The sequence below is a fragment of the Gnatocerus cornutus genome, chromosome 1 (genome assembly GCF_029298725.1).
Source record: "Gnatocerus cornutus isolate USDA-ARS CGAHR chromosome 1, icGnaCorn1.1, whole genome shotgun sequence".
Lineage (NCBI taxonomy): Eukaryota > Metazoa > Arthropoda > Insecta > Coleoptera > Tenebrionidae > Gnatocerus > Gnatocerus cornutus.
In genome coordinates this window covers 32,956,236-32,980,807 of record NC_142233.1, presented here as the reverse complement: position 1 = coordinate 32,980,807, position 24,572 = coordinate 32,956,236, and the positions used below count along the sequence as shown (strand labels likewise).

General features: G+C 35.2%; 1 protein-coding gene across 2 annotated transcripts in view; it reads right to left on the bottom strand.

The window, feature by feature from the left end:
* Window positions 1-13,371: 13,371 nt before the first annotated feature.
* B4 (imaginal disc development protein B4) overlaps window positions 13,372-24,572 on the bottom strand; it is a 110,408-nt gene continuing 99,207 nt past the window's right edge. For both annotated transcript variants that reach the window (XM_088043087.1, XM_088043078.1), the window contains 5 exons: window positions 23,339-23,888; window positions 20,464-20,607; window positions 20,181-20,374; window positions 19,910-20,132; window positions 13,372-14,591 (listed from right to left, as the gene is read on the bottom strand). In XM_088043087.1, the coding sequence (XP_087899213.1) occupies window positions 13,444-14,591; window positions 19,910-20,132; window positions 20,181-20,374; window positions 20,464-20,607; window positions 23,339-23,852 (2,223 nt within the window). In that variant the 5' untranslated portion in view covers window positions 23,853-23,888 and the 3' untranslated portion in view covers window positions 13,372-13,443. The remainder of the gene's footprint in view (window positions 14,592-19,909; window positions 20,133-20,180; window positions 20,375-20,463; window positions 20,608-23,338; window positions 23,889-24,572) is intronic.

Sequence of the window (24,572 nt, the reverse complement as noted above, 5' to 3'; positions counted from 1 at the left end):
ATAAGATGTATTTCTTACATTAGACCAAAGTTTATTCATGTAGGCAAAAAATAGTACACCGAATGTTATTTTAATAAAGGCTCCGAAATAAAATATTTTGAAGAAGTTAACTTCCTTACGTCCACTATGTTTCAATTTTAGACCTACATATTGTAGGTTTATGAAGAAAACCTTCCAGTTGTTTTGGTTAACAATTGTGGTGATTATACTAACGCAAAAGATAGCACACAAAGTTGACTCACTCAAAATATAAACAATTTTTGTTGAAATAGATAAATGTTGAAAAATTCCGTCTTTGATCGCTTTCATTACTATGTTATAGTACAACCAATATAATTTAAGAAAAATTAGTAAAATCCCGTAAATTTTAGAGAGCATTGGTCTCTTTATTGTTTTGTTATCGAAGTCATACCAAGGTGTTATAAGGAAAACATCAAGAAATTGGAATAAAGGGCACAAAAAATTGATGTCTTTTTTTGATAAATTGAGGCGCATGTTGGCTCTCAGAGGAATGAAAATAAACTACCATCATGTGTTTAATAAATGGAATAATAATATTTAATTTAGTAATAGCATAGGAAAGACAGGTATATTTTTATATTAGACAAATTATATCTATGTAAGTACTTATTCTACCATATAATAGAAATAAAAAGGTGTCAAACATGCTTTGCATTTTTAAATTTTGTTATTTATGACCGTACAGGAAAAAAATCTAAAACTTTCGTCGATTGCTTAAGCCATGTTTTGTCATAATATTTTATGGTGTTTCTTTCTGTTTTTGTTTCCGAGAAATTTTGCTTTAAAAATTTGAAAAATGAAAATGAACTATTTGAAATTTTAATCGGCCTTAACTCAGTTATTTGTCGTTATTGTCGTATCTGAATTTCAGGCTCGGATTTGGAATCTGCGTGAAATTTTGCGTAAAATGAGTCCAATAAGCTACCGATCGAGTCTGAATTAGAGACAGAAAGGCAACTAACTTCCACATTGAAAAATTGAAAATTTTGAATTTGAACTATTTAGGATCGATTTCTAAGGTAAAAAATTGCGAGAAAAACGTTTTTTAAAAGGGTTTTCTTATGAAATTTATGCAATTTAATTTTAATTTTCTCGAATATAAATTCGCCTTAATTCCAGAGAATTTGAGAAAAATCGTTTTTGAACCTTTAGAATTTTGGCCCTCTGGCGACTCACCAAAATTTCAGACTCTTCTAATTCTGTTATTTGTTGACTGACAAGAAAAACAAGGATGGTTTTAGATTCAGCACAAAATTTTGCGTAAAATGAGCCCATATATTCCTTAATAAATAAACGAGATATTGATCGAAATAGATTCTCAGGAAGTGTTTTTAGGATTGAGTCGCAAAATTTTTTGCCCAAAAAATTGATCATCAAATTTTAGACTTTTGAGTGTTGATTCTAAAGTAAAATGAGCCGAGAAAAACAATGGTGAAAACCGTTTCTCAAAATCTTTTTTAGTTTCGGAGATATTGAGCTTTGAATATTTTCCAACTCCAAATTCAATATCTAAAACTTTGATCGCTCATAACTCAGTTATTTGTAGACCGATCTTAACGATTCTTTCTTTTTTGGATTCTACGTGAAATTCTGATTCTGATTCTGATTCTGATTCTGAAATAATGAGCACTAATACGTTAAGATTGCTTCATAAATAAACGAGATAGCGACCGATTCTGAATTAGAGACTGAAAGGCAGCTAACTTCTTCATTGAAAAAATTAAAATTTTTAATTCCAACGATCCAACATCGATTTCTAAGGTAAAAAATTGCGAGAAAAACGATTTTAAAAACGTTTTTTTTATATTCGCTATAATTCCGGAGATATCGGCAAAAATAGTTTTCGGAGCTTCAAACGCCTCAGTTGTTGTTGACTGACGAGAAAAACAAGGGTGGTTTTATACAAATCAAACTACTTAAATTACAATACAGACGTTTTCAAGTGGTAAACAAGGCTACCAATTGATTACAAATTTTGAAGCCTCTTCTTTGTTCAGTTAACCTCAAACTTCGCTCGGACTTTCTCTAAATTGAATAGTTATAATATAATAAGTTGCTACATTGGCGAGCAAACTTCCAATGATCGTCTTATTTAGAGTAAAATATCCAGTATATCCAAACTCAACCGAGAATTGTTGAGCGTAGTTTCCAAGCGGCCACACGCATGAATTTCTGTATCTTTCCTGCATTTTGTAACACGATCTGATAAAGTGTTTCATTTCTTCAGTTGCTGATTGGTTCGAAAAAATAACAGTCATAAAATTTACCTACAAATTTAATACAGTTCTTAACAAATCAGTGCTACCACCTACCACGCAAAGTGCTAAAAGCAAAAATCCAATGACTGTCACATCGTAGAAAAATTCATGCTCAGGTCCAAACATAGCCAAACTGTTCAAACAACAAATAATTTGGATGCCGAAATGAAATGGTATAATCACAAAGTGGTTGCTAAAAATCTTGTTATAAATTTCCACAGTTTCGGCCAAAGTTCGATGAAGATAAATCAGTTTTTCTAGTTGACGGACAGCGTTTTCTAGTTTTTGATTTTGGAAGGTTTCCACGACTTTTTGACTCAGATGTTGGTATTTTACTTTCATTGCATCCGCCAATGATGTTATCAGAACAATAAGAAGAAACTCGTAGTATAGTGCTAATGTAGGAGTAAAGAGAAGTGTTTCCAAAAGTGCCGTTTTCGATATATTCGATCCAACAACGTTCATGCAAATCAGTAATAGAAAAACAAATATTTGTTTGAGGAATAACTTGAAGTAGAATCTCTTCAGAATGTTTGGTTCTTTACATCCTCCACTTTGTAAACTTAGATTGACATATTGTAAGTTGATAAAAAGTTTCCTCCAGTTTTTCTGATTAAAAATCGTTGTGACTATAGTAGTCATTACCAGACCAGTTAAAGTAATTTGGCTCAGACTGTAGATAATTTTTAGTCCCATATAAAAGTTTTGGAAAGTATCATTTACAGGCATTTGAGTTATCACATAGCATATGAAGCAGATTTGGAGTAAAATTAAAACAAGTCCATAGATTTTACTTTGCATGGGTTTTTTTATTGTGCTGCGGTCGAAATCGTACCATGGTGTTATAAGAAAAAGGTCCAAAAACTTGCACAAGGGGCGCAAGAAGTTGATGTCTTTTGTAGACGAGTCGAAGTACATGTTGAATTTCAGGTGGAACAAAATAAACTAACATTTGTTTAATGCAGTAACAAAAAGAGCGTCATTTAATTTGGTAATTGTATATTTATTTGGGTAGTAAAACTGTAGACATCGACTTTTTTGTAAAAGTTTGGTATAACAATATAGACATATTAATTACGATAATTCATTAGTTCAATAAATATTTGGTTCTCGCTCTAATCATCTCTGAACTGAACAGTTATAATATAATAAGTGGCAACATTGGTGAGTAAACTACCCAAGATTGTCTTATCAAGGGTAAAGTATCCAGTGGTTCCAAACTCCACCGAAAATTGTTGAGCATAGTTGCCAAGTCGCCACACAGAAGTACCTTTGTATCTTTCTTGGATTTTGTAGCACGATCTGACAAACTGTTTCGCTTCTGCGGTTGCTGATTGGTGCGAAAAAACAACAGCCACGTAATTTACCTGCAACATAAAACTACGTAATTTTGAAAATCAGTAGTTCCACCCACCACACACAATGCTACAACCAAAAACCCCATAACGGTTATACCGTAGAAAAACTCATGATCAGGTCCAAACATTACTAAACTAGTTAGACAACAAATGGCTTGAATTCCGCAATGGAGTGTTATAAAAATGAAAGGGTAACAGAAAATATCGTTGTAAATTTCTACAGTTTCGGCCAAAATTCGATGAAAATGAACCAAGTTTTCTATTTCTAAGCTCACAATTTCTAGTTTTTGAATTTGGTAGATTTCCATGATTTTTTGGTTGAGATGTTGGTACTTTATTTTTATAGCATCTGTCAATGATGTCATCAAGATAATAATAAGAAACTCGTAGTAGAGTGAGATTGTGGGGCTAAGGAGAATAGCTTCTAAAAAACTGAATTTTGCCGCGTTTGATCCAACAATATTCATCCAAACCAATACTACAAGAACAAACATTTTTTTGAAGACAAGCCTGAAATAGAATCTCTTAAAGATGTTGGATTCTTTGCTTCCACCATGTTGTAATTTTAGATTGACGTATTGTAAGTTGACGAAGAGAATCTTCCATTTACTTTGATTACTAATCGTCGAAATTGTATTCATAAAAAACATGATGTGTAAAATTGATTGACAGAGACCATAGGCAATCTTAAGGCCAAGAAATAAGGTCCGAAAGGTGTCATTGCCAGGAGCTTTGGTAGCCACGTAGAACAAGGAGCAGCTCTGAAGCACCATTAAAAAGACCCCGTAGATTTTAACCAGCATAGGTCTTTTTATTGTGTTGTGATCAAAATCAAACCATGGTGTTATAAGAAAAACGTCCAACAACTTGCACAGGGGGCGCAAGAAGTTGATGTCCTTTGTTGAAAGGTCGAAGCACATTATGTTGCCTTTCAGAAGACACAAAGTAAACTACCATTTGTTTAATCCAGCAACAGAATGAGCGGCATTGAATTTGGTAAATGAAGATGAAGTAGAAATTTCTATTTATAGTAATAATCTTAATTTAGATAGTAAAATTGATACACATCAAGTCTCGTACAACAGTTTATCAAATGTGACATATTGATTGTGATAATAATTCATTAGTTCAATTAATTAACATTAGAACATTAGTTCTCGCTCTAATTATCTCTAAACTGAACAGTTATAATATAGTAAGTGGCTACATTGGTGAGTAAACTTCCCATGATTGTCTTATCAAGCGTAAAATATCCAGTGCTCCCAAACTCCACCGAAAATTGTTGAGCGTAGTTGCCAAGTCGCCACACTGAAGTACTTTTGTATTTTTCTTGGATTTTGTAGCACGATCTGACAAACTGTTTCGCTTCTGCGGTTGCTGATTGGTGCGAAAAAACAACAGCCATAAAGTTTACCTGAAACAAAACTCCGTAAACTTGAAAATCAGTGGTACCACCCACCACACAAAATGCCACAACCAAAAGCTCCATGATGGTCAAGGCGTAGAAAAGCTGATGATTAGGTGCAAACATTACTAAACTGGTTAGACAACAAATGACTTGAATTCCGCAGTGGAATGTTATAATGATGAAGAGGTAACAGAAAATCTCGTTGTAGATGTCCACAGTTTCGGCCAAAATTCGATGAAGATGAACCAACTTTTCTAATTCTAAACTCAGAATTTGTACTTTTTGAATTTGATAGATTTCAATGATTTTTTTGTTAAGATGTTGGTACTTCACTTTTATAGCATCTGTCAATGATGTCATTAGGACAATAATAAGAAACTCGTAGTAGAGTGGGATTGTGAGGGTAAAGAGAATAGATTCGAAATAACTCGAGTTTGCTACTTTTGCTCCAACAACATTCATACTAACGAGTATTGTAACAACAAATATTTGTTTAAAGAAAAGTCTGAAATAAAATCTCTTAAAAATGTTAGATTCTTTGCATCCGCCAATTTGTAGTTTTTGGTTGACGTATTGTAAGTTGATTAAGAGAATCTTCCAGTTATTCTGATTATTAATCGTCGAAATTATATTCATAAAAAACATGATATATAAATTTAATTGACACACAACATAGGCAATCTTTAGACCAAGAAATAAAGTCTGAACGGTGTCATTGATAGACGCTTTGGTCGCCATGTAATACATCGAGTAGAACTTAAGGACCATTAAAAATACCCCGTATATTTTAGTCAGCATGGGTCTTTTTATTGTTTTGTGATCAAAATCAAACCATGGTGTTATAAAGAAAACGTCCAAGAACTTGCACAAGGGGCGCAAGAAGTTGATGTCTTTTGTTGATAAGTCAAAGCACATGTTGGTTTTCAGAAAGAACAAAATAAACTGTCATTTATTTAATACAGTAAGAGAATGAGCTACATTTAATTTGATAAATGAAAATGAAATTGAATTTTGTATTTATAGTATATTTATTTAGGTAGTAACATGAGTAGGTATTTATTACAAGGTTAGTAGAACAGTTTACCGAATTTGACATATTATTTAGGTATGATAATAAGTCAATAGTTCAATGAATATTTGGCTTTTGCTCTAATTATTATTATTGTCTCTAAACTGAACAGTTATAATATAATAACTGGCAACATTGGTAAGTAAACTGCCTATGATTGTCTTATTAAGGGTAAAATATCCGGTGTCCCCAAACTCTACCGTAAATTGTTGAGCATAATTGCCAAGCCGCCACACAGAAGTACTTTTGTACCTTTCTTGGATTTTGTAGCACGATCTAACAAACTGTTTCGCTTCTCCGGTTGCAGATTGGTGCGAAAAAACAACAGTCATAAAGTTTACCTGAAATATAAAACTACGTAACTTTGAAAATCAGTGGTACCACCCACCACACAGAGTACTAAAAGCAAGAGCCCAATGACGGTCAAAGCGTAGAAAAACTCATGATCAGGTCCGAACATTACTAAAGTGTTAAGACAACAAATTACTTGAATTCCGCAATGGAATGTTATAAATATGAAGGAGTAACAGAAAATTTTGTTGTAGATATCCACAGTTTCGCCCAAAATTCGATGAAGATGAACCAATTTTTCTATTTCTAAACTCACAATTTCTAGTTTTTGTATTTGAAAGATTTCGATGATTTGTTTGTTAAGATGTTGGTACTTCACTTTTATAGCATCTGTCAGTGATGTCATCAGGACAATAATAAGAAACTCGTAGTAGAGTGGGATTGTTGGAGTAAAAAGAATCGCTTCTAAATAATTCGATCTTGCTACTTTTGCTCCTATATAATTCATGCAAACTAGTATTGCCAAAACAAACATTTGTTTGAAGAAAAGCCTGAAATAGAATCTCTTAAAGAAGTTAGATTCTTTGCTTCCGCCATTTTGTAGTTTTAGATTGACGTATTGTAAGTTGATGAAGAGAATCCTCCAGTTACTCTGATTAATAATTGTCGAAATTATGTTCATAAAAAACATGATATATAAAAGTAATTGACACAAACTATAAACAATCCTTAGTCCAAGAAATAGGGTTTGATAGGTGTCATTGACAGGCGCTTTGATTGCCACGTAGTATATCGAGCCGATCTGAAAGACTATTAAAAAGAGCCCGTATATTTTAGATAGCGTCGGTTTTTTTATTGTATTGTGATCGAAATCAAACCACGGTGTTATAAGGAAAACGTCCAACAACTTGCACAAGGGACGCAAAAAGTTGATGTCCTTTATTGATAAGTCAAAGCACATGTTGACTTTCAGAAGTAACAAAATAAACTGACATTTGTTTACCACAGAAACAAAATGAGCGACATTTAATTTAGTGAAAGTAGATGAAATAGAAGTTTTAATTAAAGTATAGTTTATTTATTTAGGTAGTAAAAATGAGTTTAGTAGAACAGTTTACCAAATTTGACATATTGATTATGATAATAATTCAATAGTTCAATAAATATTTGGTTCCCACTCTAATTATCTCTAAACTGAACAGCTATAATATAATAAGTGGCCACATTGGTGAGTAAACTGCCCATGATTGACCTATGAAGAGTAAAGTATCCAGTGTTCCCAAACTCCACGGAAAATTGTTGAGCATAGTTGCCAAGTCTCCACACAGAAGTACTTCTGTACCTTTCTTGGATTTTGTAGCACGATCTGACAAACTGTTTCGCTTCTCCGGTAGCTGATTGGTGCGAAAAAACAACAGTCATAAAGTTGACCTGAAATATAAAGCTACGTAACTTTGAAAATCAGTGGTACCACCGACCACACAGAGTACTAAAACCAAAAGCCCAATGACGGTCAAAGCGTAAAAAAACTCATGATCAGGTCCAAACATTACTAAACTGTTTAGACAACAAATCACTTGAATTCCGCAATGGAATGTTATAAAAATGAAGGAGTAACAGAAAATCTTGTTGTATAAATCAACAGTTTCGGCCAAAATTCGATGAAGATGAACCAATTTTTCTATTTCTAAGCTCACAATTTCTAGTTTTTGTATTTGAAAGATTTCGATGATTTGTTTGTTGATATGTTGGTACTTTACTTTTATAGCATCTGTCAGTGATGTCATTAGAACAATAATAAGAAACTCGTAGTAGAGTGAGATTGTAGGAGTAAACAAAATCGCTTCTAAATAACTTGATTTTGCTACTTTTGATCCAATATAATTCATGCAAGCCAGTATTGCCAAAACAAACATTTGTTTGAAGAAAAGCCTGAAATAGAATCTCTTAAAGATGTTAGATTCTTTGCATCCGCCATTTTGTAGTTTTAGATTGACGTATTGTAAGTTGATGAAGAGAATTCTCCAGTCACTCTGATTAATAAACGTGGAAATTATATTCATAAAAAACATGAGATATAAAAGTACTTGACACATACAATTGACAATCCTTAGTCCAAGAAATAAGGTTTGATAGGTGTCATTGACAGGCATTTTGATTGCCACGTAGTAGGTATATCGAGCTGATCTGAAGGACAACTAACAAGAGCCCGTATATTTTAGATAGCGTCGGTTTTTTTATTGTATTGTGATCGAAATCAAACCACGGTGTTATAAGGAAAATGTCCAACAACTTGCACAAGGGACGTAAAAAGTTGATGTCTTTTATTGATAAGTCGAAGCACATGTTGGCGTTCAGAAGGGACAAAATAAACTGACATTTGTTAAACACGGTAACAAAATGAGCGACATTTAATTTAGTAAATGCAGATGAAATAGAAAATTTTATTGAAGTATACCTAGTATATTTATTTAGGTAGTAACAATAAGTATTCATTCCAAGTTTGGTAGAACAGTTTTCCAAATTTGAAATATTGAATATGATAATAATTCATTAGTTCAATAAATATTGTGTTCTCGTTCTAATTTTCTCTAAATTGAACAGTTATAATATAGTAAGTGGCTACATTGGTGAGTAAACTGCCCATGATTGACCTATCAAGAGTAAAGTATCCATTGTTCCCGAACTCCACCGAAAATTGTTGAGCATAGTTGCCAAGTCGCCACACCGAAGTACTTTTATATCTTTCTTGAATTTTGTAGCACGATCTGACAAAATGTTTCGCTTCTACGGTTGCTGATTGGTGCGAAAAAACAACAGTCATAAAGTTTACCTTAAACATAAAAATACCTATTATATAACTAGTATAAAAATCAGTCGTAACACCCACCACACAAAATGCCAAAAGCAAAAGCCCTATGACGGTCAATGCGTAGAAGAGCTCATGTTGAGGCCCAAACATTGCTAAACTGTTTAAACAACAAATGACTTGAGCTCCGCAATGAAGGGTAATAACAATCAAGGGGTAGGAGAAAATATTGTTGTAGATATCCACAGTTTCGGCCAAAATTCGATGAAGATGAACCAACTTTTCTATTTCTGAGCTCACAATTTCTAATTTTTGAATTTGAAGGATTTTGATGATTTTTTTGTTGAGATGTGTGTACTTTATTTTTATAGCATTTGTCAATGATGTCATCAGGACAATAATAAGAAACTCGTAGTAGAATGTAAATGTAGAGATATAGAGAATAGATTCAAAAAAACTAATTTCAGATACGTCAGATGCAATAGCATTTACGCAAACTAATGTTGCGACAACAAATATTTGTTTGACGAAAAGCCTAAAATAGAATCTCTTAAAGAAGTTGGATTCTTTGCAACCACCATTTTGTAGTTTTAGATTGACGTATTGTAAGTTGATGAAGAGAATCCTCCAGTTACTGTGATTAATAAACGTCGAAATTATATTCATAAAAAACATGATGTATAAAATTAATTGACACAAACCATAGATAACCTTTAGTCCAGGAAATAAAGTTTGAAAGATGTGGTTCGTAGGCGTTTTGATTGCCACGTAGTACATCGAGCATAACTTAAGGAACATTAAAAAGACCCCGTAGATTTTAGACAGCATGGGTCTTGTTATTGCATTGCGATCGAAATCATACCATGGCGTTATAAGGAAAAAGTCTAGAAATTTGCACAGGGGGCGCAAAAAATTAATGTCGGTCATAGATAAGTTGAGGTTCATGATGACTCGCTTGGGGGCTAAACTATACTAAAGTAATGCATCGTCTCGTTAAGTAATTAAGTCATAAATAAACATCCGATTATGAAATGCATCACGATTAAAAGATAAGATGTAATTGCAGAAAGCTTTCTTTTAATTAATATTTCGATAGAATGTGTTGGTACCACTGTATTTTTTTGTGACAGTCAGGGTTAACCAACCTGTTTCACATTCACAATCAAAAATCACATACATTTCAATGCGTTGTAATTTTATTCTATTTTACTTATTGTCCAATTTTATTTTTATTTATCCTTCTTATTTGCACAACAGACAATAAAACTACCAATTACGAAAGTGTTCAAACAACTCCGCCCATGGCCCCGCCCATATTCAATTTCATTTTCTCACATGCGAGCAATTTCGTAATTAGTAAACCTTTCATCAGCCCCAGTTGCACTTTGACTTTGCCATGCAGCAACTCCGCTTGCTGTGCTCATTTTTAGACATTTTCCTCGTCACACCATGGTACGATTTTGACAAAAACTTGACCAAAAGACCCATTTGTATCAGACTGTACGGATTAGTTTTCGTAATGTTGAAAATCCTCTGGATCTTCCAACAGTTAACTGATGTGGAGCTGGAAGCTGTTCTCCAAAATACTTTCTTGTCCCAAAAAATTGCCTTCACGTTAACTTGTTTGAATCTCACGATGATATTTTTGGTAACAGTGATAAACTCGTGTTTTAATCACAAGAGATGGAGAAGTTTGTTCACCAAACTACAGTACGTGGATTTGAAACAAAAAAAGAAAGACGTGGAGGTATGGAAACGGGTTTTGGTTGTGTTTTTCGCGAAGAATTTGGCCTTTTTGACTTGTTTTTGCTACATGAATTATGTGTGGGCGGAAATTATGGGAAAGCCAGTTTTGGAAATTGTTTTTAAGGGGCCGATGATGGATCTGTATTTCGAATTCTTGATCACCATTATCATGACCTCTGTGGTGGATGATATCAAAACTAAGTACGAAATATTAGCCGAGTCAGTCCAAGAGATTCGTCACAAAGCCAGAAATCTCGTTTTAGAACTACAAAAGGTAGCTGAAGACCACCGGATTTTGGGTGAAGTTGTGGAAATCTACAATGAACTTTTTGGTTACCAAATGGTACTGATTACTTTTCATTGTGGCATTCAGGTTGTCACCTGCTTCAACACGTTTTTATCGTATGCTGTAAGCCAAGAGGAACAATTTAAAATATCAATCTGTACCATTTTGCTTCTACTGTTATGTGTGGTACGTATCTTCAACTGTTGATTGTTTGTTGATTTCGATTTGTAGACGAATTTTTTGGTGGTTGTTTTCAGCCACCAAGCGGCAACTAAACAGGCAAAGAAATTTGTCGATTTGTGCTTCGAGTGTCAGGAAAGGTGCGATTTGAGAGAAATTGGTGGTCTGTGCAGTGTTGCCAATTACTGCAGACATTTTCAGAGAGATTTCAACGCTTCAGGGTATTTTAAAGTCGATAAAAATATTATTTGCAGTATGACTGCCAATGTAGCGACGTATTATATTATCACGGTGCAATTTAACGAGAGCCACAAGGAAGGAGGGACTTTTTGAGTAGTCAATAAAACTAAAATCGTTGATTGAATTATTATTTATTTAATGTAAAAACAAAAAAATCCAATAAATTTTTATACATTAATGCATACTTTAATGGACTTTTTTCCTCTATGGGGAGGAGCTGGAGGCGGGGCTACACTGCTGCTTCTCACTCTCATTAAACTGAACAATTATGATGTAGTAAGTGGCAATGTTGCCAATCAAACCACAAATAACACCCTTGTTTGCGTCGAAATATCCAGTGGCACTAAATTCCCTCTGGAAATGTTTCGCGTAGTTGGCAAGCTTGTACAAATCTTCAGCTTCTTTAATGTCGTATTTTTCTTGGATTTTGAAGCAGAGATCGACAAACTTGTTGGACTCTTGAGTTGCTGAGTGGTGTGAAAGCACAATCGTCACAAATTGGATCTAGAAAAAATTCCAGAAAAGTCTTATTTTGACGTTGGTACTTACCAAACAAACAACTGCAAGTAAGAATCCGCAGAGTTTTATATGTATATCGGGATTATCCGCAAACATCGTAAACGTAGAGTTGATATAACTGACCAATTGAAGACCACTGTGAAACATCAACATGATAATTTGATAACCAAAAATTCCGTTGTAAATTTCAACAGTTTCGTTCAAGATTCTGTGGAGATGAACCAATTGTTTTACTTCACGTACAACTGTATGAAGTTTTTGGTTTTGGGAGATCTTAAGAATTTTTTCGTTCAAAGTTTCGAATCTTATCTTCAGGGCTTTTATTATAGAAGTTATGAAAAGACTGATCATACAGTTGAATAATAGATCGAACATTGGTCCTAAAAGGGCACCTTGAATCATTGGTACTTTAGTTGTATTTGCCCATGTCGAGCACATGTAAAAAAGAAGTAAAGCGAAGACTATAAGTTTTACCAAGGTAATTAAATAAAAGTTGTTGAACCAAGAAGCTTCTTTTCGTCCTCTGTGTTGCAATTTAAAATCAACATATCTGAGATTGCTAAAAAGAGGACTCCATTTTTTGCAATTGAAGCTGTTGTTGATGACAGTAAAAGAAAAAATTAAAAAGTAGTTTACCGCCGACAAAGCGTAAAGAAGTCTTTGGGAAACAACTAGATGACGAAAAATTGATTTTAAATGTTGCTGTTTCAGACATAAGAAGTGCCAAACTATTTTAAAACACATCAGAAGGACTCCGTAAATCTTGCACCAGATGGAATTCTTTATGGAATTGTCGTCGAAATTGTACCAAGGAGTGATCAGAAAAACACTCAAAAGCGTGCAAAATGGGCGTAAAAAGAAAATATCTTTCATTGACAGATTAAACCTCATGTTTGATTCAGCACCAATATGAACTCACTGCGTTTGAAAAATACAACCGTCGGCTGCTTTTTTATAGAATTAGAAATTTCTTGTTTACTAATTGGGGTTGTATACAGAAAGTAGCATTTAACTAATTGAATAATCAAATGAAAATATGGTATTAAGTAATGAAAGTTGCCTAATCACTTAAACCCGCAAAAACGGAATATTATGGTACGAGAGAAAAAAAACTGATCACTTCCATAAAGAAGAATTTATGACACGACACGCAGGCGAATCAACACTAAAACAATTGTAATTAAATAAAATATTTTATTGGTAGGAAACAATATTGCTAATAACATTAATAAGAGTTAGATTAGACAGTATCGCAGCTTTATCTCAGCGTATTATATATAGCCTCATCCGAATCCGATTGCGTCACACTCTCCCCGTTCGACCCCAACTTGACGTAACAATATTCTGTTTTAGTCCTCTTACAATCGCACAGTTTCTTATTATCACAACCCGTGCACGTCGCACTTTCGCAAATCTCCGCGTAGATGTTCTCATCTTGCGTTTTCCCGCTTTTCGCCACATCATCCGCCACGTGACTGTAAGGAATATCTTCCACGTTCACGTCGCTTTTCACCTGGTGCACCTGCACGACGACCGACTTTATCTTCGCTTCTGTCTTCGGTTTCGCTTTTTGTACTTTGGTTTTGACGTGAAACTCGTTGCAGAGTCTTTCAGTGATATAGGAATGGTCGTGGTCTTGTTTGGGCAGTGTGGGGATGAGGTCCGGCTTGGTCACCGGTTTCAGCTGTTCTTCGTCTAGGATGCACATCTGGAAGTCGTAACTTCGCAAGGAGCCGCGCTCGTGCTTCTGCGTCTCGGTGATAGAGTACAATTGCGTGTCTAAACTCTGGCATTTGAGCAACGCGGGGTTACTGTTCACTTGCGTCTCCTCCAGGTCAATCCTCTTCGTGGAAAACATGAAACTCGCTGACTTCTTCACGGGGTTGTAACTTTTCCTTCCGAACTTTTCTTCGATGAGCTTCGACATGTCTTTGTACCGTTCTATGCTCCGGCCCTTTTCCGTCACTTCCAAAGGCTCGGTGAACTGTGGACTCTCTTCGTTCTTGTGTAAGATCTTAAAATGTTCGTACCATTTCTTGGGCTTGGGGAACTTCTCCATGGCTTCTTTCGTGATGATTTGCTTCTCGGGCTCAGGGCAGCCACACTCGCAGTCCGTGCAGGGTCTTCGACATTCGAGGCAGTGCTGGTGTTTTAGATCGGGGGCTATTCGGACTTCGCGGTACCAACTTTCCACGTTTTTGTGGCAGAAGGCTAGAGCGGCTTGGAGGCGTTGCGACTTGAACAGGCGGTTCTCGGAGTCGAAGCCGAGGGTGCTCTTGGAGAGTTTCACGTTGGAGTTGAGGTTTATGCAGCTGATTTGATGGTGGAGAATGTCTTGGTTCGGGGGCGGCAGGGTGCACGTTACCATGAGGGGCTCTTGGAACTTGTTCTCCAAAATGAACGTGTCTGCAATAAAAATTAAGTCAATATTTTTCGCTTTCTTCATTTTTAACACTTTAACTGTTGTAAACGTATAATATGTACGTTTTGCCATTTTTCCCAGAAAATGCAAATAAGAATTTGAAATTTTGGGGACAAAAGTAAGCGGATCAGACAAATCGAATAAATACAGTATGTCCCCGGATTGAGTTCACAAGAGGGAAAAAAAGTTTATTTTCCATTTTACAAAAAAATGACAAAGGAATAACATTTTTTGCTTATTTCAAAACAGATAAATCTGCAATTAAAATTTCAAAATTATTAGTTTGTACTCCTAAAATTATTTTTTTCATTATTTTTATTTATTAAATTTTGTAATCGTATTTAAATAATAGCAAAATGTGGATTCACAATATCAAATAGTGCGTTAAAAATTAAAGAAAAATTTACCCAATAATGTGTAAGTATTAAAAAATTGGAAAAAAAATGCAATTGCATCCTTAACAATAATTGAGAAAATTCGAAACAGTCTTAAAGAATTACGAATTAGAATTGAACTATGTGCTAAAACAGGTAATGGGTCAATTAAAAAGTGGAAATTGGTTTGAGTTAAGGAACAAATTTTATTCCTTTGGCATTTTTTGCAAAATTAAAAATAAAAAAGTTCTTTGTTTTTTTTTTGTTTTTTTTTTCGATTTTAAAAACACAGCTTGATAATATTAAAGTTTTAATTAAAGATTTATTTATTTTATATTAAGAAAAAAATATTATTCCTTTTTCATTTTTTTGTAAAATGAAAAATAACGTTTTTTTTCCTCTTGTGAACTCAATCCGGGGACATACTGTAGATTCACTTTATTGTTATGCCGGAAGTGGTAGTCAACTTGCTTTTTTTATATAGAACACCCCTATATTTTATTGCATTTTTTAGTTCTGTATGGAAATTGAAGATCACTTTCTATATACCGTGCTATACCTAAATTTTATCATTTTTGAAATATTTCGATTAAAAAAAAAAAATATTTCCACAAACATTTTTAAGAATTTTTTATTTCTATTAAAACACCAAATTTGTTTGTAAAACATCCTCATAAAATTAAATCGTCACCATTCCAAAGCATGCTTAAAAAATTGGAAACAAAAGAGTAAAAACACTTCTTTTTTCCGTATTTTTAGTTGGAAATAGGTGTCCAATTTTTTTATATGTTTGTATTGTGCTTATTTTGAAATAGATTATAGGGTACATATCTCGGAAAGAAAATTTCACTTTGTTGTGCAATTTTTTTACAAAAATAAAGATATCTCTGAAATGGTTCAATTTAAGTATAGCACATTATTAAAAAATGCAGTAAAATATGGAATGTTCTATTTTAAATAAGCAAGTTGACTACTACTTCCGGAATAACCGGAAGTTTCACGAATATGTGAATATTGTCATTCGATTTGTCGTATTCGCTTATTTTTGTTCCCAAAATTTCAAATTCTCATCTTTTGTTTTGTATGAGAAAAATGTCAAAACGTATATACAGGTGTCCCGGAACTCGTAATCAAGTTAAGACGAAAAAACGGTAACCAATCCCGAAGCTGAACAGAATTTGAAAATCGGTAACTATCGACACATACTATCTTCCATTGGTCAGATAAACATTACACTTTCGTTGCCTAGAAACAGAATAGAATAAGCTTTTGGATTGATTGTTAATTTGTTATCCTTTCTCGTATACTATTAAGCTTAATCAATTTTTGTTTTAAAATTAACCATTTGTATTGCTGTGGGCACCCTTCCTTGCTCTACGGATCATGAGTTCTGGGACACCTGTATACGTTTATATCAGTTAAAGGGTTAATACGTCTTGTCGTTCTTTGCGGTCTGCGGAATTTATGCATGAGTTGACAGGGGCTAATTGCCCCCGGCGGTAAATCCCGCATGCACAGCCGCCATCGAAAAAGCTCTCGGATGCTTCAGCTTTCATAATTTCATTTTTATTTGTATGTTATTGCGTCCGTCCTGTCATAAATAATCTCCCGTGTGTGTAAGCCTTAAAACCTGTCAATTATTTCTCGGAAAACGTCTCGGTCATTCCATTGTGTATATTTTTCCGCGGACATCGTCTAAATCAACTGTTCCATTCGTAGCTTGTAAGAAATAAATTGAAATGCAATTTCGCTCGTCTTTTTCACTCCACGTTTCTTCAACATCATTATTACAACATCAATCTGACTGCGACAAAAAACTAAACGGAACATCCTTCTAACAGAGTCCATTAACTTTTGCAGGACGGTACATAAAGAAGAAAGAGAGAGGAATAAAAAGCGCGACGAGGATCACCGCTATTCCGCTAAATTATCCGAATATGGGTGAATCGCCGAAAATAGATGCGCAGACGATGAATAAGTAATTTTACACGAAATTCCAATGTTTTTCACAGAAATGTTGCATTAAATCTCGGCGTTCCAAGCAAATGTTTCGAATTTTTCAAAGCGGAAGAATCAACAGAGACTAAGAATTATTATTTATGGCCCACGAAATCATCTTACGTAATAGTCGCACTTTAATTCAAGAATTATGCTTTGGACGCGTCGTAAATTTTGGCCTCGGATAATACATGGAAATGTAATTCGAAATTCTTGTACGTGATAAGGCTACGACGCGGACTTTTCTGATAACGCGCCGGTGATCATTTATGGTCATTAAACCTAATAAGAGTGAGAGTTTTCTGATTGAAATGGTATAAATAAAATTTAATGATTTGATAGGCTCGTTAACGGCGTTGCGTAATGGAATGACGAAATTTTACATAAATCTAGGAAGCGTAGCTAAAAAGACGAGTCCTGTCATTTTCTAGATTCCCAGGCGACAGGCAATCAACTGAGCTGATTTTCATTTATTTCTCGCGATTTTTTATGCCAAAACGCAGGCAGGATAATCATGACATAAACGATAAGCTTAAGAAATGATCAATTTAATTGACCTGCAGACTTGTCCTTCCGGTTATGCGTGCTGACTGTCAATTTGTCTCATATCGATTTATAGAATTGACAGCACGATTAATTCACCTGTCATTTTCTATACGAGTCCACAGATCGTTCACGGTTAATCCAAATAATAAAATCGCGAAAAAAAATTGTCCATCAATTTTAACAATTGTGAGTGATAAAACTCATTTCTACAAATTCAAAAACAGCTTCATGTAAAAAAAAACTACGTTTTGTTTTAAAATAATCTTATTTTTTTTTTAAAGTAAGCTAAAAACAGTTTTTTTAATTGTAGAATGACAAAGAACAAAATCAATAACAATCAAATAACAAGCAGCAGGCAGAAACAATATTTTTATTGGCTCCCAACATTAAACATAACACAAATAAACACAACTGAACTAATTTTTGTCCAGTTTTCGCAAACTTTCGTAAATTTTTTCTGCATATTATTAAAAACTGTGCCTAACAATAAGAGAAGTGAACATTTTTAGCTATTGTTACATGATAAAATAATGTTTGTTTTACGCCAGAGTCATTCCATTTGTTCATTAAACTTGTAGATTTGTTTTGTATACAGGTGTTTTTTAGAGGAATGTACAAAAAAAGTATGGTAATTCCTTGTCACAAATTGAGCCTATTAAGAGAAAAATGTTCTTTTTCTATTTCGCGTTCATAATGAAGATATTTCGATACGCGTTTGAGCGTATTTCGGTACCGTAATGGACCAATCCCGTGCCAATATTTCTTAGGTTTGCAGCAGACAAACCGTCAACTTGCTGTCAACGTTGACAATTTAGATTTTGGTTTTGATAAACCATGGTAAATCGGTCAATACACTATTATTTCTTGTTGTACTTGGCTTAATAATTCATCGGAGAAAAACTTTTTGGATGCAAGAGAACCATCATGATCATGATCAACATCTTCGCTCTCTTGGCTCTCTTGCGCTCCGGTAACCTCAAAATGTCACACCTGTCAAACTGATTGAAATTGGATTTGGCTACTTCGAATTTTTTTCTACCCTAAAATTCCCTAGATTTCGAAATCAAGTTTTTTCGTTTAAAATAAGACGAAATAGAAAAAATAGCGTATGATACTTGTTCATAATGCATTTTGCCGCACTTACTACTTTATGACACACCTCGCTGCGTTCGTCGTGTTTTAAAAACGTGTGCGCGGCAAAATGTTCATTATGAAACGCGTTTCATAATATACTATTTTGTTTTCGAGATAAAATTACTCAAAAATTTCAATGAATTTGCTTGTGGGCCACTGGTTTAAAAGTGAAATAATAATAAATTGAGATTCTGGTTGCTTTGGAAACAAGTCATTCCAGATGCGTTTTTTGCCAGTGGTGTGAAAAGTACGTGGATTAGGGTTAATTTTACCTTGCCTGTTTTTGATTTAAAAATTGCTGTTTTATACTTCATACTCCTTCTGGAATAGCGCCAGAACTATTTGTACATTTCAAAAACACCCTGAATATTTAAATATATGTATTATTAAAAAATCCTTCTCCTCCATTAATCCCAATTTTAAAACGACAAAATTGTTTTTAAGCGGCTTAAACTGAAAGTGGAATTTTTAGACCTCAAAAGTGGCCTAAAAGTAGGTCTTTTCTGGCCGCAAACAATTTTGGCCGATCTATGGTGGTGCCATCTATCCATAGTTTTACATATAACATTAAGATACCGATATTACACCCAATTTTATAATTATTTGGATAAATCAAATCGATAAACTGCTGTAAAGTGCAACAAAGACGTGTTGAATTATTGAAAATGAACATGTCTAGCAATGCTGCTGCAACAACATCAAAAAGCACATCAAACCAATTCATAGAAATTGTGAAGCTACACATGCCAAAAGGGCAAATGTAAATAAAGAAAATATAAACTTTTCTGAAGAATTCATAAATATTTACATTTATTCAGTTGTTAAAAATGATTAAATCAATAAATCATAAATTAAAATTATTTAACTTGTAAGTTTAATGATGTCGCCTAAAAAATCTTGTGTGTATCACGGTCAAAAAGTGCCATTTTGCCCTCGCCTTCTTTCTGGCCTCGGCCATTAAAAAAAGGCTCGGCCAAAAATGAAACACATTTTGGCCTTGGTACACAAATAACTATTATTTAAATTTTGTTCTTTGCATATAAATTTTATAAGGGCCGGTAAATTAGTGCAATAGACAAGATATACCAAATCATAGAAACAAAACGTATTTTTTTTTTGCACTTCATGTCATTGTTTTACACATTTACTCACCCAACTTTTCCGCATATTAGAATTATGGACAATTTTTTTCTCATTTTTGAAAGTGGACTAACCGTGCATTTGCTTATCATCTCGGTGAAATTTCTTACCCGTGAAATCTTTGGGTAGTCCTTGAGGCAGAGGTCCCGTGATGAGCTTCACCTTGATCGGGAGAGCCACTCGCCTCAGCAAATGCGTAATTCTATAAAGACAGTCTTTATCGAGCGCCAGTGGTCCGGTTTTGTCCAGCATCCCCGGAAAACAAAGGCGCGCCTTCATCGAACTGTGAATTTCGTAGAATTCCCCTTTAGCAGTAAGAGGGACATACAATTCCTGCAACTCACTTTTACAAACCTCGCCTAAACCTCCCCACACACTCACCTGATTGTTTTGGCTAACGAGTTGAGCGTAACGATTGGCGAGATCCTTGTCCCTCGCCGTCCGCGATATCCTGGAGGACCTTGTAGAGTGTTTTCCACCATCAGGACGCTCCTTGTGCTGGAACACCGCCCTCAACTGAAAGAGCTGTCCAGCGCGGATCTGCGTCTTCAGATATTGCACTTTGCCGCTTCCATCTGTAAGAAACGACGAATTTCCGCTCGATCGATTCTTACGCGACACAGACTTTCATATTTCATAATTGAGGAGGAAAAGAGTTAGCTACCTGTTAGATCGGCCGTTTGGGAGGCGTACGCCGTCAAAGGTTGCATACTGACGAAGGAGCAAACTTGCTCGCGGACCAGTTGCAAAATTGATGTGTGGACCACGGCGCTCTTTTCACCTTTTTCGTTCGTTAAAGAGAACCAGCCTGCAACAAAAGAAAGGATTCTATAGTCTAACTGTACATCTTTGATTTTGGAACCATTAATGTCAATTAATGTTCCTCGGTTTGCTGGGTTTGTATAACGCTAGCCGCTTCATTAAATTTTAGTTACAATGCTTGTCATATTCTAATCGTGGGTTTTGGGCTTTTGTTTAGACTTTTTTGACTGCGGGATTAAAGAGGAGGCGTTTAGTGTCAGGAGCGGATTATGTAATTATTGATTGAACGACTAAAATGACGAGACGTGAAAGCAGAAGTCACGATGATTTTCGTAAAAAAGATCTTCGTTGTACTACTTATAGCGCAAGGAAGCATTTTCATTCATTCAGAGATGAAAAAACGGGAGAAATCGTCTTTGCGGCTGCACAACTCTCCATTTGTTAAAAGTCGCACCGGAAAATTAAATTCCTGCTTTTGTTTTCAGACGCGGTAACCCACTCGTGACACTGCCAAGTTCAACACTAACAAAATATAACGAGATAAGTAAGTACTTGATTGTAATTAAGTTGCCAATTTTGCAAACGCCACGAGCTAGCAGGAAATCTCTCTGAATTCTAAGAACCTCATAGAACCAACTGAACAGCAGGAATTCAGTTTTCCCAAGTTTTACAAGCAATTACAAGAGACGTAAGGGAAAAGCACCGAATATTGGATACTGTAAAAAAAATATATTAAAAATACTTGCTTCTAAATTGAATCAATTAAATTATTATTTATATTGAGTTTGAAATGTTTACTTTATGATCTATACGTTTAAATAACAAAAAATACACAATTTTTATTTTATCGGCAAATATGTATTTTGTCATAAATTTGATTCTTTACTTTGTTCTATGTTTGAGATCAATTACAAATGGTAGTTGAAAAATCTAAACCCACTCAAATTTTATATTAAATAAATATATTTAACCCGCACAAACAAAATAAAAAAGACTTTCCATCCAATATTTGGTGCTTTTCCCCTAATATCAGGAATAGCGCTTGCATTGCAGGAATTGTCTTCCCGTTCGAATTTTGACCTAACGGCGCCCGTTGCGTAACCTCCGACATCCGCAAACGCACCAAAACGCTTCCCATATAAAAACGTCGTGTGAATAGGGCATTCGAAGAAAAAAAAATTATGACACTGCGTTGCGAATTTTCCCACCGAAAACAATCGTTTCCGATTCTCTCATGATTGCATATTGCCTTCATGAAAATTCAATGCAGTGATAATTTCACATTTCTTGGTGTGCTATGAAAATCAGGTCGTTTGTTTACGTAAGCCTGTTGTCATCGACATGTTTTTTTACTTTACCGACAAAAGAAAATTCACATAGACTTGTGAAATTGTATTAACAAAATTGTTGGGCAAGGTATTAGGTACTAATGTAAGGTTTGTGCATTAAAATGTTGTTTTTTTAATTACCTAGTTCCCATGCATTTGCTTGGGTTTGAAAGAGTGAGAACAATGCAAGAACGTGGGGATTTTCGGAGCGTCATTAGCAGGAAAGCAGTCCTGACAATGGTGGCTTTAATGAAATTTTAATAACTTTTTGAAGTGCACATATGGTCAGCTGACAGGCAGCAGGAATTTTGTTTTGTTTGATTTCGTATTCCTTTTTCCCCCCCGAGGTCGCAAACTGTGTCAATTTACATCGTCACATCTGGAGCAACGCGATCTTTCCATAATCCACAATAGCCCATCAATTCCTAATCCCCAGCAGGAATTCTCAATACATGCAATTACACCAATGACCAAGCCTCCTCCGATTTCAAAATGCACTTAACGAACTGTGACGTTTTGATGATTGACTATTAAGTCAATGTCCAGGATTTGATCGATTTTTCTGCTGACACTGTATAAATCATACGATACGTGGGCCGTAGTCGCCCCATTTACTGCCTTGCGTAACGATCGATTAACGACCGCATATCTCCCGAAGATTTTTAAATCCTTCAATGATAAGAGTCAACCATGCGGGTACAAAAAGCGAAAAAATATAATTAATGAGTCGTTTTGTTTTAGTCGATGATTATTACGTAAATAACTTTCGCCGGCGAAAGAGACAAAGTTCGAGATGAGAAATAATTTATGGTTTTTGGTGCGGATTTCGGTTTTTTTCGCACGAGTCAAAAGTCAAATTAACGGGAAACGAGATTTACATAAAAATACCGTAAAATCGGTTTTTCAGAATCGATAGATATATTCGCGAAGATAACGAGAAGACAGAAATTAATACGAGAAAGCGTGAATCTAGCAGGAACTGCCGGAATATAATCGGTTAATTTCCACGGTTTTTCTTTAATTTTTACGTATTTTGCAAGAATTTAACAACTAACAACGTTCACGTACGGAATTCCTGCTGGGCGAGCAACGTGTTAAGAAAGGATGACTCTTATTTACGAAATCTCACAGTTATTCGTGATCCTTTCAGCTCAAATTTGTTATTTTGTATCGCAAATCTCATTTTTTTCTTTATTGTGCTCTAATGATTATAATTTCGAGTTGAACAGCCGCAGGATAGAGTTCGTCTAAGGTCAAATTAATTCTCAATCAAAAGTGTATTATTACGGTTATTATGTACAAAATTACAATTTTTGGAAGTTCAAACTGAAATTAAAGGTACCAAAATTTTTACAAAAGAATCAAGGCTGCTGTGATTTATGATTGTCAACAATCCATTGTTCCCAAGCACGCAATGCTCATGGTCACTAAAATTATGTCACTACTCACCTGAATATCCCTCGGGAAAATGCAGCACGCTCCCATCAGTCTTCTCCTTCCCCTTCTTCCCGAGCACCGCCCTCGCTTCAATTTTCGTAAAACTGTCAAAGCATCGATACAGCAGTAACGGTTCGCCGCCACTGACTCTCACAACTCTCGGCAAGGAGTACCTCTCCAGAAAGTCCCGCGCTTCATACTCTTGTCCCGAATCCGACCCGCAACTCCCACGACTTTTGGTGGAATCTGGAGTATCGTCCTTAACCTCGATCCTCACGTCGTCGAAATTATGCGAAGAGTCGTGGGAGTGGTACCTTCGGAGGATCGCAGGGTTTTTCTTTTCCTTTCGTTTTTGTTCCTGGAAGATGAAATGGGAGGCGTCGAAACTTGTAAGGGCGTCGGAGTGACGGAAGAGAGGGTTGTAAGAAGTTTTGGGAGAAAGAGGGTTGCGCATTCGGAGGGAGGGCATCGAGGAGTTCCGACTACAACTCGAACTGCTGCGGGAGGAGACGGTGTTGGCGAACATTGTGGCGGCGGCGGTGGCGGCTACTCTCTACATCGTCTGGAAATAAAAAGTACGTTAGCAGGAATTTTGCAGGGCGTTGCTATCTAGATCTCAAAAAATGTTAACAGCGGGTAAACGGCGCGTTAATATCTCCAGCGCTTCGCTTTTCTTTGGATTTTTTCCACCTGCCATTTCTTTGTTTACATTACCATAGGTGAGCAATAGCAGGTGTTCATTGGTGGTAATAGGCATTGAGTAAAACCAGTATTGGGCATTTTTTACTTTTCTAATGCTTGAGGTATTGGCGGTAAAAATCCTTGAAACGAGCGCACGATAATGAGTTTGTATGTGTATGAGCTTGTGTGTTCGTTTTATAATGTTGGTAATATGAAAAAAGATGATTAAAAAACAACCCAAACACGTAGAATGCGGCGGTTCTTATTTTATATAACTGATTATGAATCATAATGCCAAAAGTCATAACGACAAATCGCACCATATTTGTGCAAGAGGGCTACAATTGAATGTGACTGCTTATAATCGAATTATGCAACGCTTTATTTACGGCTTCATAAAATTTTATTGGTAAACGACAATAAAACCAAAGGAAAACCGTGAACAAATACGGTAAAAAATTTCTTGTGAAATTAAAGAAGAAAAATCTATAATTCAAACTGTCGGAGACAATTAATTATACCCACCAAACTTGCTCATGCAGTTCCTGCTTCGGCAGGAACTAAC